The sequence below is a fragment of the Schistosoma haematobium genome, chromosome 6, assembly GCF_000699445.3.
Source record: "Schistosoma haematobium chromosome 6, whole genome shotgun sequence".
NCBI classification, from domain to species: Eukaryota; Metazoa; Platyhelminthes; class Trematoda; order Strigeidida; family Schistosomatidae; genus Schistosoma; species Schistosoma haematobium.
Window position 1 is genome coordinate 4,276,703 of NC_067201.1, and position 13,758 is coordinate 4,290,460.

General features: G+C 33.0%; 1 protein-coding gene across 2 annotated transcripts in view; it reads left to right on the forward strand.

Moving 5' to 3' along the window:
- Positions 1–13,305, forward strand: part of FBXW10_1 (F-box/WD repeat-containing protein 10) — a 29,224-nt gene extending 15,919 nt beyond the window's left edge. Inside the window, exons 9-13 of one of the 2 annotated variants that reach the window (XM_051208283.1) lie at positions 2,041–2,199; positions 3,960–4,219; positions 6,343–6,523; positions 8,417–9,077; positions 13,122–13,305. In XM_051208283.1, the coding sequence (XP_051065313.1) occupies positions 2,041–2,199; positions 3,960–4,219; positions 6,343–6,523; positions 8,417–9,077; positions 13,122–13,157 (1,297 nt within the window). In that variant the 3' untranslated portion in view covers positions 13,158–13,305. Of the gene's footprint in view, positions 1–2,040; positions 2,200–3,959; positions 4,220–6,342; positions 6,524–8,416; positions 9,078–12,185; positions 12,998–13,121 lie in introns of those variants that run through there. The other variant, XM_051208284.1, reaches the window with a different exon arrangement.
- Positions 13,306–13,758: the final 453 nt, after the last annotated feature.

The following is a 13,758-nucleotide window of genomic DNA, read 5'->3' on the forward strand; positions in this document are numbered from 1 at the left end:
CTTCCTCTTTCTTCTGGTGGTCGACTGGATTATGAAGACCTCGACATCTGAAGGAAAACACGGAATACAATGGACAGCTCAGAACCAATTAGACGATCTGGACTTCGCAGATGACCTAGCCCTCCTATCACGTACACGTGAACAGATTCAGATAAAGACAGCCAATGTAGCAGCAGTCTCTGCATCAGTAGGCCTCAGTATACACAAAGGGAAAACCAAGGTCCTCAAATTCAAAGCGGAGAACAGCAATCCAATCACACTTGATGGCGAAACTCTGGAAGATGTAGAATCCTTCACATATCTGGGAAGCATCGTCGATAGACATGGAGGTTCAGATGCAGACGTAAAGGCGAGGATTGGCAAAGCAAGGGCCGCATTCCTACAATTGAAGAACATATGGAACTCAAAACAACTTTCAACCAATATCAAAGTGAGAATCTTCAATACGAACGTCAAGGCAATTCTACTGTATGGAGCTGAAACTTGGAGAACTACAACAACCACAATCAAGAAGGTAAAAGTATTTATAAATAGCAGTCTACGCAAGATACTCAACATCCATTGGCCGGATACCATCAGCAATAGCCTTCTGTGGGAGAGAACAAACCAACTTCCAGCTGAAGAGGAAATTAGGAAAAGACGATGGAAATGGATAGGACATACATTACGCAAATCGTCAAACTGCATCACGAGGCAAGCTCTAACTTGGAATCCTGAAGGGAAGCGGAAAAGAGGAAGGCCAAAGAACACGTTACGTCGGATAATAGAAGCAGATATGAAAAGGATGAATTACAACTGGAAGGAGCTGGAAAGGGATTGCCGAGGACAGGGTTGGATGGAGAATGCTGGTGAGCGACCTATGCTCCTTCACGAGGAGTAACAGGTGTAAGTAAGTAAGTAAGATGAAGTTGCACAAGTTAAGTAAGAATGACTAACCCTTGCTTTTACTTCATTATGTTGTATCCCTGATGCTACTTGGTATACGCGCGTTTATTTTTCTCTTTGTAACTGACTAGTACTTTCCGTTTTTGCACTAATTTTATTAAATTAGATTTTAAGAACAGATCATATTTGTTGGATATATACATAGCTATTTGTTTTGACTAGAGCCCTGCTAAGATTTTATGTGCGACAGTATAGGTACTTACTCAAGAAATTCATTTGTAGGTAATTCATTCCTACACCCATGACCTTCGGTCTTGCTTACGAAAGCTTAACCTCTAGATTAATATGTTTAATTTATGAAGAAATTCAATTGTATAATGAAATGTACTCTATGTAGCAAGGATTATGACTTATAACTCTGAACAATTTGGAAGTAATAAATGTTTAGAAACTAAAAGTTAGTAGCTAGTAAGGCGTAGAATAATTACATAAATAATTGGTAACAGATACTAACTTAGTTCAACAGCGTATTAGTAGATGTCATTACGAAATAAGACCGGGTTGAAAATTGTCTAAAGTCATGGAAAACTAGACAAATGATTCATCCAGGATCAGAAATTCGATAGAAACCAGGACATCCAATTTTTGAAGGTTTGTTTTAAATGAACTGAGTTGATTTTTATGTGACACACAATATATAAGTTTCGTGATGATAAACTTTTTCAATAATGTATGCATTTGAGATCTATAGAAAAATCATATTGTTACTGTATGGTTTGAATTTCCGTTGTCTATTACCATAGTCTAAGTTATCAGTATTGATTTACTTAGAAATATGTGTTAAATGAAATATTTCAACTACATTTTGCTAGTTAATGGCTGATTAGCAAGAAATCTTTCATTTCAATAGTTGAGATCATCAGTCAATTGAGGCTAGACCACCATGGAAAACCTGGAAGCACTGGACGGTCATTTAACCTTTAATTATTCAATATGAAATTCACAGTTACATAGTTTGCCAAATACAATATACATATTGATAAAAGAAATTCAAAGGGTAAGGAAAACTAAAGTATATAGTCAATTTATGCATTCTGAAATAATTTGTTCATTTATACTCCAAATGAATATCAATAATTTTGTTCTCTTATTTAGTGAAGTGTTATGTGTTGAATTGATTGATTTAAGAATTATAACTGGTTGTTCAGATGGTCGTATACGTGTATGGAATTTATTAACTCAACACTGTCAAAGAATATTACCGGGAAATTATCGTCATGATCCAATTATAAGTATTATGCCATTGGAAAATCGGTATATTTTTAGTTTATGTTAATATTTATTGAATCTTTCATAAACATTGATAGTGTATACATTTTTATCAGACTATTATCATAAGAAAATTCAAGTTCAATAAACATCCTATTGTGAGACTCCTCAGAAGGATGAAGCAGCCGTCCAGTGCTTCTAGTTTTTCTATGGTGATCTAGCTTCAATTGACTCATGATCTCAACTATTGGAATTACTATAATATCCACAAAAAACCCCTTCTGAAAATAATGTACTTCTGAAAAACAAGTCAAAATCTGACCATTTTATTAAGTTTTTATACTTTAGTTTCCCATATAGATATTATAACAAGGATATTTAGAACTTAAGAGTTAATATTGTCATAATCCTTGATCGTAATATTATAGGGATTAACTAAAGACATAGAATTCTGTGTAGACTATAATTCTGCTTTTTTACTAGTAATGGAAATATATTCAATCTGGTAGTTCATTTGAAATCAGCAGTTCATTGGAATTTTTATGAAATTTATCATAGTATGGCATTAATCCATATTGACGAATTTTCAAATAGTAAAGATCAAATAGAATGTTTAAAGAAAAAAATGAAATGGAGTACGCTTGCGTTGTACAGTAATTGAAAATACACTGATGTGTGATATGGTGGGTAAATCAGCAGTAGCCAAATGAGTAAGTCAATCGATGGCAGTCAGAAGTGACTTAAATGTCAGGTACATTTCATTGGGGTCAATTTTCTAAGGATAGAGTAGTATATATGTGAATGAGTATTTGTACGTTTTATTCGGTAGCCTAACACACTTTCTCGGTCACTCTTGTGTTCTAGCCCAAGTAGTCAGTTGGGGGGTTATCGTGTAGCACATCGAATATCAGTATCAGATTTCGGACACCTCCTGTTACAACAGTGTATAATTATTCGTTTTTATAAAATTCCACTACAGACGAAGAATGAACCTATTTACCTATATGTTGCCAATTATAAGTTATAACGATTTCTCTGAACACAAAGACAGTCATTATTAAAATGAGAAGACTTAGTTTCTTGATAACATCATCATACTGTCTCTTAAACCTTGTTTGTTTTTTAGTGATTATCACTCTTAAAAAGTGGTTTTTAGGTAATATATAATACATATTCTATTTCTGCTCATGTAACTACATAATGTTGTCAAATGATCCAACAGTTTTACATAAGAATTACATCGTTGAATATTCATATTAATCCTTCAATGAATGGATTAGCGAATATCGATGCTACAGAATAATCGGTGATTGAATTCTATGTATGTTTTTCATGTAAGAAGCATTAGGTAAACTTTTTTAAGCCTTATAATCACTTAAAACATAATGCCATGGCATAAAGATTAACATGTATATGACTTTTGATTAATTAAACAAACTTGTCTTTGAATTATAAGCAAAGATGGATGGTGTCTAGCAGTGGAATTCAGGAAGTACGTTTCGTCCATTTTAGAACTCGATAACCGGATGTATCTGTATCCCGGAGTTGATGTTTACTCCAGGACGCGAGCCCTGTAGGACGAGACACGTTTCCTGGATTCCACTGCTAGCCATCATTGATCTTTGTTTATAATGCTTTTGATTTAAGGCAATATCGAGGTGATCCGCACAGTATGCACATATGTTAATGAGAGACTGACTGATTACATTCCTAAACATCAATGGTAAGATTCAAACAACCAACATACAAATGAATTGTTTATCATGTTTTGTTATTCAATCTAATTTAATTCTGTTTATTTATAGATTAATTGTTAATACACAACACAATATATTAGCTTTAAATTTTGATACTGTAAAATGGGAATATCATGAATCAGTTGAAGATAAAGCGGAAGAATTTTGGCTTAAATCAATTAAGAATAAATCAAATCAACAGAATAACAATTCATTACACTCTAAGCCTAGTTATGCTGAGTCAAGATATATTAGATCATGTTTAATTAATTCAGCAGATCCAAGATTTTTTAAACAGTCAAATATGATAGGTGTAAGGCGTAAATCAGGTTTGTACCAAAGAATTTATCTTATAGTCTATGCAATCTCGCTTGCGTGTGATGTTTCGTGCTGTTTTAATCTATCTGAGATAAATAACAAAAACAACTTGACTCTCATTGTTGAAGTACAGGTATTATATCCAGTCAAATACTTAATATACTATGACTTACACCTTTTACTCTTCATGGAATATAGGCCACCTGTTAGGATTCCCTAACTGACCCCGCCTGTAGCCCTTCTAGGGTTATTGTCAGTCGCAAGCCTTGATCAAGAAGGAGGGTTGGGCATGGGGATAGCAACCCCATCTCGCCGAAAAACACCTGGCAAAAATCGCTAAACAGTTCATATCATGAACTAACTTCATATAAACAAACATTGTAAACTTAACAGACACTAGATAGTTGTTTCACTCTCGTGTCAGCTTCCTCAGTTGTATCCACCGACGAACCCATAAGGGTTTAAACTCAGGATACTCAAATCTTGTGTTAAACTCATTACTTTTAAATCTACAAGTTAGCATTAGATGAATCCAATTTCTAAATTTCGTTCAGTTAGTTATTTTGATTGTTTTCATTTTGATTACTGTTGTGTTCCTGTAAAAGTTAGTTTTCCTATTAAAACTAATAAAAACCCTGGAAATTTATCCTAAACCTTTGATTAGATTGTTTAAAATGTGTTACCTTACTTTAAGCTCTCATAGTTTGCATTATAAAATGATTCATGATGAAACGGATCTTTAGTATTAATATTGAATAGATGAGTGAACATTGACAAAAATGTATCTGTTTGTGTCCTTTTCTAGCTAAATCCAAGTAATCCGAATATTCAAATCAAAATAGTTTTACCTGAATCAGAAAAACCGGAATAAGACTATAGAATTTGAAACTACGCCTTAAGGTTTTGTTTCAATAAATGTACATACTATTAATTCCTACATCATCAGATAATTTAAGTGCTAGGAGTGAAGGTCATGTGTACAACCTTTGAGAAAATATGTTCTAGTGATATTGAGTGCCGAAAGTAGTTATCACGTACCAACATGGTTGTTATCAGCAATCAATATTCATTTTTTTCATCTTGATTCTACACTCAAACTAATGATAAGCTTATTTGGCTATTGACGAGTTAGAATTCTACTGACCACACTTCTAATATCTGGTCAGCAGCATCTCCAATCTTATAGATGAATGATTGTGACTTGAATGCCGAAGATGTTATCAATCGCCTTAGCACTGCAGATACGGTTTGTTGAGGAGTGCCATTAATTCTGAAACTTAAGTTCGGGTTTTTTTTTTTAAAAAAAAGGAACATTATTATTTTACTGGTTTATTCTAATCGAGTCAAAATCAATATAATTACATAGATGGAAGTAAAAATATTTTGGTTGATAGTAGGAAACTTTTAAAGTGTGATCAAGATAATACCATGGAATCAACAGATGGAGTTGTTCTAAACACTAGAACCTAATTTCTTTGGTAACTTTCCTCAGCGTCTGACATTTAATATAATAATAAACTAAATTAAAATGGAATCCTGTCATTATTATTTATACAGTGAGTAATGATGTACAGTTTTTTGGATATCGTATGATCCCCGTAATAGGTGGGAACATTTCTTTCAGATTTTATTTATTGAAATGCATTCGGGCTGTTAATAAAAGAATCTGACACTGGAATCACTAATAAATAAAGTATAAATAAGCCACACAATGTTCGTTTATGCATATCTTCATGAGATCGTTTGAATGCGCTTATATGATATGATAAACTTATTTTTACAAACATTCTTCAAAATGTTAGGCGGACTCACTAACTAAGTGGATAATGCGATGGCGTTTGAAGCGAACAGTACTGAGTCCAAGCCCTAGAGTGAACATCAACTCTGAGATTCAGGTACATCCAGCTGACGAGTCCCAAATAGGACGAATCGCGCTTCCTGGATTCCACTGCTATATATATATATATATATACCATCTATTACAAATGACCCCGTAAAACATTCTAAGCTAACTGAATTCAACATTTCTCAAATTAATCTGTTAGAGATTACCAATATTAACAATATGAATAAATCATTTTACTAGTTCAAATTTTGATTCATTACTTGTATTTCTTCTCTACAAACATTTCAGCTTGTCGATCTTTGAGTGAACATTCAAAGTCAAATAGAATGAGTAGAATATCATCAGGGTCATCGATTCAATCAAATTCTAATAGATCCAATAATTTGTTACGAAATAGTAAAAAGAAATCTTTTGAATTTGAATTTTTAATATCACCACCAATACCGGGAACATATGCGGTGAAGCACAGGTTTGATTTGATTTCGTTTTTAGGCAATATTTCTAACTGATATGTCTTGCCGACTTTTTCCAAAATCCCCGTCTTGTTGTTTTGTAAGCTACTCTTTATATTTGGTCGTCACTGATTGTTGTATCGGAAACACTTATCATTTATACCTCTGAAATCCCTACGACGCGAAAGTAAGAACACAAAGACTGGTATAAGTGAAGATTTGTTAACCCCAAAACACGACGATGTTAGTCAAAAATACGCTCATTGATATATTGATTGTGCAAACGCTTTGATTAATAATTAGGATGAAAAATACTCACTTATGACAAATCATATGCTGATCATAGTTCATGTCAATTGAATACACGAATATTGTATGTTATACAGAATAAGTTATCATACGAGAAAACAAAACAAGTACTTCATTGAGTAATCATTACATTGAATCAAAAACGGAAGTAATGTTGAACAAGACTCATAATGAGTAAATCAATGGAATTTTGATTTTTCTTCCCGTCATATCACCTTCCCTTCTTTTTTTTTAAAGATTCAAAGTTTAGATTGTGACTTTACCCTCCCCCACGAAATAATGTTGGGTCCTTGTATTCCCAAGTTACAGTTAGTGTGACTCTATTTGAAACAAGACATATCACTAACATAAACATATTGATTTTAATGCTGAATAATAAAGGAATTTTCTTACTAGCTATTAACAGTATTTAATTATTATAAACAAAGATGGATGGTGTCTAGCAGTGGAATCCAGGAAGTACGTTTCGTCCATTTCGGAATTCGATAACCGGATGTATCTGTATCCCGGAGTTGATGTTTACTCAAGGACGCGAGCCCTGTAGGACGAGATGCGTTTTCTGGATTCTACTGTTATCTATCATTGATCTTTGTTTATAATGCTTTTGATTTAAGGCAATATCGAGGTGATCCGCAGAAAATTCATATATGCCAATGAGAGACTGACCGATTACAGTCCTAAAAATCAGTGAGAAGATTCAAATAAACAATACTACGTGAATTTAAACTATTATATTTGCTATTTTTTTGGCTTTTAAAATGATAGTAGTTTGATGCATATTAAGAGGACCCATCTCAAAAGGATTCATATCTATGTAACATGTCAATGAAAATAAAGTCTGATAAGAAAAATTCACCTTTTGTATTAATTATCTTGAGTAGATCTATAAAAAAGAAGTCATTTTAATTTACATATATGTACATTATAATGTTAGAAAATAGGCCTCATAATCAGTTTTAGGTTTGAAGTTCTCACGAATGCGAATAATAATAATAATAATAATAATAATAATAATAATAATAATTTTCGAGCTAAAATCCAAAACCTGTTATCTTAAATCGGATTGATTCATCCATAACTTGTAGTCTTGCCCCTATTTGTTTTTTACTAACATTCTTCAGATATCTTTCAAAAATCTTACAATATCAGTATAGGGGTTGTGGAGATTATCAATTTCTTTGATTGAGATCATGAAACGATTAATGTTAGACCACCGTTGGAAACCTGAAAGCACTGGACGGCCATTTCGTCCTATTTTGGGACACTAACACCACTGCTGAGGAGTCCCACAATAGGACGAAACAACCATCCAGTGCTTCTAGGTTTTCCATGGTAGTCTAACTTCAATTGACTCATGATCTCAGTCAAAGATCTTACAATATATTTTCTATCTATTATAAATGATCCTTAACATATGTATATTCTGTAAAACATTCTAAGCTAACTGAATTCAACATTTCAGTTAATGGTTTAAGTCCATTAGAGATTATCAATATTAACAATATGAATAAATCATTTTACTAATTCATATTTTAATTCATTATTTTTATTCCTTTTGTTTATGTTTCTTCACTATAAACATTTTCTTAATCTATCACAAGTGTTATAAAACGTCCTAAATCAGCATTTGCAGTTACTAAAGAATTAAAACAAAAAGAACATGAACAATTATTATGTAATAATAATAATAATAATAATAATAATAATCTATTCAATCAATCAATGAAACAAAATATTTCAACTATAGAACATCAAACAAAACAAGTAAAGGTAACAAATGACAACAATACTACTACTACTACTGCTACTACTACTAATACTACTACTAATAATCATACCAATATTATTGATTATTCAAAGTTATTAACAAATCAATATTTCTATCAATCATCTTATGATATTAATCAATTTAAATATTATTTATTAAAACAAATTCATTATTTAAAAAAAAATCAATTTAATCATAAACAAAATGTTCAATCAATAAAAGATACTTATATTGATCTTGATATAAAATATAATAATAATATAGTAACTAAGTATAATGAACTAGATCAATTAGATATATTAATCAATGATAATTTCAATAAATCATATCAAACGAATTCATCAAAAATCCATAAATTACGATCATATTCAGCTCCTTCAATAAATAGGAAATCATCAGATTTTTCTAATTTCAATATAAAATTCATGAATCATTGGAAACAAGATAATGAACAATGTATCAATTTAAATTCTATTCAATTACCAAATCTTATTGTAAGTTAGCAACAACAAGAATTTTTTCGATTGAGATCATGAACCGATTGTTGTTAGACTACCTTTGGAAACTTGGAAGCACTGGACGGCCGTTTCGTCCAGGTTTCCAAAGGTGATCTAACATCAAACCGTTCATGGTCTCAATCAAAAACTTAATAATCTCCACAACCCCTATGGTAGCAAAAAAAGTTTTATTCGATAATCTTTTTATAAATTTAGTTTATACAGATTTCTTCCATTCGTTAAATATTAGTCAATACAAATTAATTGTATATTATAGTAATTTCAATAGTTGAGATTATAAGTCCATTGAAGTTAGACTATCATAGAAAACCTGAAAGTACTAGATGGCCGTTTCGTTCTATTGTGGGACTCTTCAGTAGTGTACATCTACGACCTCGCTTCGTGTGATTTGAACCCAGAACTTATCAGTCTTGCACGCAAGCGCTTAATCACTAGACCACTGAACCAGATAGCATTCAACTGTGTTAATGTCTAACTTCAACTAATTCATGAAACTGAACGACACATTCACCATTGCCATCAGTGAGTGACTATCTCACTACAGATCCAGTTGAACTCCACTGGTCACTGCTACTCACTAGAACTCTGGGATATACCTCTTGAAGCCGGTGATTGGTGAACATATGTTGATGAATATCAGAAGGGGTTTTTGTGAATATCATAGTAATTTGGATAGTTGAGATCATGAGTCAATTGAAGCTAGACCACCATAGAAAAAAGTAGATCTATGTAACAATTAGCTTTTACACTTATAAATATTATGAAATCACTTGGTTAAATAATCTTTCATAGTTTATTAACAAATACATCTCTTCTAAAGATGAGAACTAATATTTATGTTTATTTAATAATGCTAATCTTATTGGTTATAAATTACCAAGTGTTTCTTTCGGTTAAACTGATGACATTGGATTCTCTATGAGTTTGTTTTGTTGGCATAAGTGTTCGAATACAACATGTGAAACAAGATATTCCATGTAAAGAAGACTATTTAGTATCACAAACAAACACATTTTTCAGTTTACAAGTTTATGGAAATTATTCAATGTTATCGATATCAAGAACCGACCTAAGTTAGACATTCATTTAAAGCCAGTAAGACTGGAGAGTAGTTTCATTCTTATATGGTATTCCTCAACAGTACACATCTGAGACTCTATCATAAGAGATCGAACCCGACATCTTTGGTCTCACGCTCCAACGCTTAATTTTTAGACCACTCAATCGGAGTCCAGCGGTAATATATAATTTCAATGAATTCACAATATTGCACTACCATCTTTCATTGTGTTTAGTGAATTACTGCCCCTCACTCGACACATTTTAACTTTATTAATCATAACTTCTCATTAGAACTCCAGATATAACTCTCAAAATCAGTCACTGATGAGCACATGATAATTATCAGTATAGAGGTTTGTAGAAGCTATCGAGTGATAATGATATCAAACGTGTCAGTTGTGAGGCAGCTTTCCACCAAACACAATGAAAATGGTCGTGTAATGTTGTGAATTCATTAAAATTAGACATGTACACCATTTGGTCCGGGGTTACTGACTTAGAAGTTAAGTGTTGGTGCATGAGACTGAAGATGTTGGGTTCGATCTTTTGCGATAGAGCCGTTGATAGGTACTGTTGTCTAATCTCGAATAAAAATAAAACAACTATTCAGTCTTTTTGATTTTAGGTGAATGTCTAGCTCTAGTCGGTTTGTGTTATTATTAAAATGCATTTTTTTAAAAAAACTTCTTAAATGTAATTAAGTAGTTTGTATGAAATCCAACAATTGTATTGAAAGGGTGATCCCGGAATATGAAAGGTATGCATTTTATATCATATAGAGAGTGAAATAGGTGAAAAATCTTTTTGAGATCAAATTCTCGTTCTATGATGAAAGACGTTTACACCGAAGTAAAAATACAGACGTATAATCTTTTCAGATAACATTCAGTTAATGGTCACCCAATGGACTGGTCAGTCAGTCAGTCAGCTACAACGTAGGACCGCGCACATATATGCATCGGTTCAAGTTGCAATACTTTTGGGGTGATCTAGAAAATTTCTCGCAAAAGACAAGAAAGGATCAGGAAACACTAAGGAGCGTTTCCTCCAATCACAGTTCGCTTGAAGTTTTAGCCAAAAATATCAAGGGGGTGGAACATCACTTGAAGAGGTTCTGATTGGCTGATCGCTACACTGCTACTATGTTTAGTAGCATTCCAGAATCTTCGAGCAACCCAAGGACATCTAAAAATATTATAAAAACCCTATATTTTGTGTGTTAAAATGAACCTTAGGGTAAGCTACTTCTCGCATACTTCGCATCTTCTCTCTCGCGTTCAGGTCGCTGTATAGTTCTAGCTTGGGGTTACAGAATAGCTTAGGAGATGAATATAGCGTTCAATCCGCAAGACTTATCAAACACCTCATTAATACAACAAGATTAACACCAAATTAATAGAAGTAGTCACTTCAATGGTAGTAATATATAAAGAAAGATTGCGTATAACGATACTATACAGTGAGAAAGAATTAGTTTGTAGAAAGAAAGGCATAAAGCAATTTTAAACTCATGGTTTAAGGGAAGACAAGGGGTGCATACACATACGCCATTGTGGTCGTTTCTGAACCATGTCACCAAGTCTCCAACCATTGGTTACGATAGTCACGCGGACCCCAACCAAGTAATCCACATCCACCAACATGACTAAGACTAGGAGTTAGTAACTTTGTGGACTGATGCTACGTTTTAGTTTGACCGCCCCTAACTTTCTTCCAACCGTCCCCAACACTAGTTAGCATTGCCGTCACAGTAAACGGTGTTCAGACATACATAACGTGTGACCCAATGGATTGGAGACATTGTTTGTCCCTGCAACATATAAAATAAAATGGTGTGATGTCAACTTTGTTGGATTTACCAGAATATTATTGCCAATTTTCTTTTAACTTGTTTATTTCCAAGCCTGGTTTCATTTGAGTTATTCTGACTGAGGATCTTAAATATACTGAAAAATGATAAGAATTTTATAGTTTGCGCAAACTCAATGGCTTTAAATAATATCAATACACTTATTTTCTTAGAAAGAGGAATAAGGAAAGAAAATATAAATCCTGGTTAGATATTCATCGCAGACGTAAAGGCGAGGATTGGTAAAGCAAGGGCTGCATTCGTACAATTGAAGAACATATGGAACTCAAAACAACTTTCAACCAATATCAAAGTTAGAATCTTCAATACCAATGTCAAGACAGTTCTACTGTATGGAGCTGAAACTTGGAGAACTACAACAACCACAATCAAGAAGGTACAAGTATTTATAAATAGCAGTCTACGCAAGATACTCAACATCCATTGGTCGGATACCATCAGCAATAGCCTTCTGTGGGAGAGAACGAACCAACTTCCAGCTGAAGAGGAAATTAGGAAAAGACGATGGAAATGGATAGGACATACACTACTCAAACCGTCAAATTTCATCACGAGGTAAGCCCTAACTTGTAATCCTAAAGTGAATCGGAAAAGAGGAAAGCGAAAGAACACATAACATCGGGAAATCGAAGCAGATATGAAAAGGATGGATAACGACTGGAAAGAGCTGGAAAGGATTGCCGAGGACAGGGTTGGATGGAGAATGCTGGTGAGCGACCTATGTTCCTTCACGAGGAGTAACAGGCGTAAGGAAGTAAGTAGATATTCATCGGGAAGTTGGTTAGTATAATTCTGAATAGCATTTATCAACCAGTTATTTCGCGCTATTTTCACATAGTCTCAACTGCAATTTATTTATTACATCATCAATTGTTGTCATATTTCTAATCATCATTTACCTATAAATACGTTACTCAACTTTATAGATTAAATAGTCCTTTTCAATGGTAAAGCTTAAAACAGACTACCAAGTTAAATATTGATTTCCTTTCAACTTTAATCACTGAAACTTTTATCAATGTAATTTCTTTTTTCATGTGTAAAATTGTTTGTTTATTGTTTCCTCTTTCTACTTTTCTAACTACAAGGTAAATTATGAAACGATTAATTTAAAGAAGAAATAATCTATCGAAGAGAATCTTTACTGGAAGTAAAGTGAGGAACACAAAGAGAAAAGTAAAACTGTCACAGGACTACAATAGTTTCAATGTATTTGAACGAATAATCCATTAAAAAAAGTTAATTACAGTTTAGTAACTGATTATAAGAAAAATTCTTTCATTTTTCTTTTTATTTACTTACTTACACCTTTTACTCCCAATGGAGCATAGGCTACTGACCGGGATTATTTGCCTATCTTAAGTTTGCCTCCCATTAGGTTTAATTTGATACATTTTACATGGTATATACTCTAAATGAAATATATAGTTTTAGGATAATAAACTGAAAATGAGTAGAAAAAAAACGTAAGTAGACTAGTTCCATCTTTTATTTTTAATGATAATTTATAGAATATCTGAAATGAATATAGTGTTTTTGTTAAGTTGTACAAATAAATTGTTGGTTAGAGCTTTTTTCAGAGAGTTATTTTCCTACGAGGTGGGGTTGCTAACCCCATGCCCAACCCTCCTCTTTTATCCGGGTTTGGGAACGGCAGTAGCCCCAGCGGGGCTCCAGGTGGAATTACAAAGAAATTGATACTATGGTTTAATGAATGACTATTAC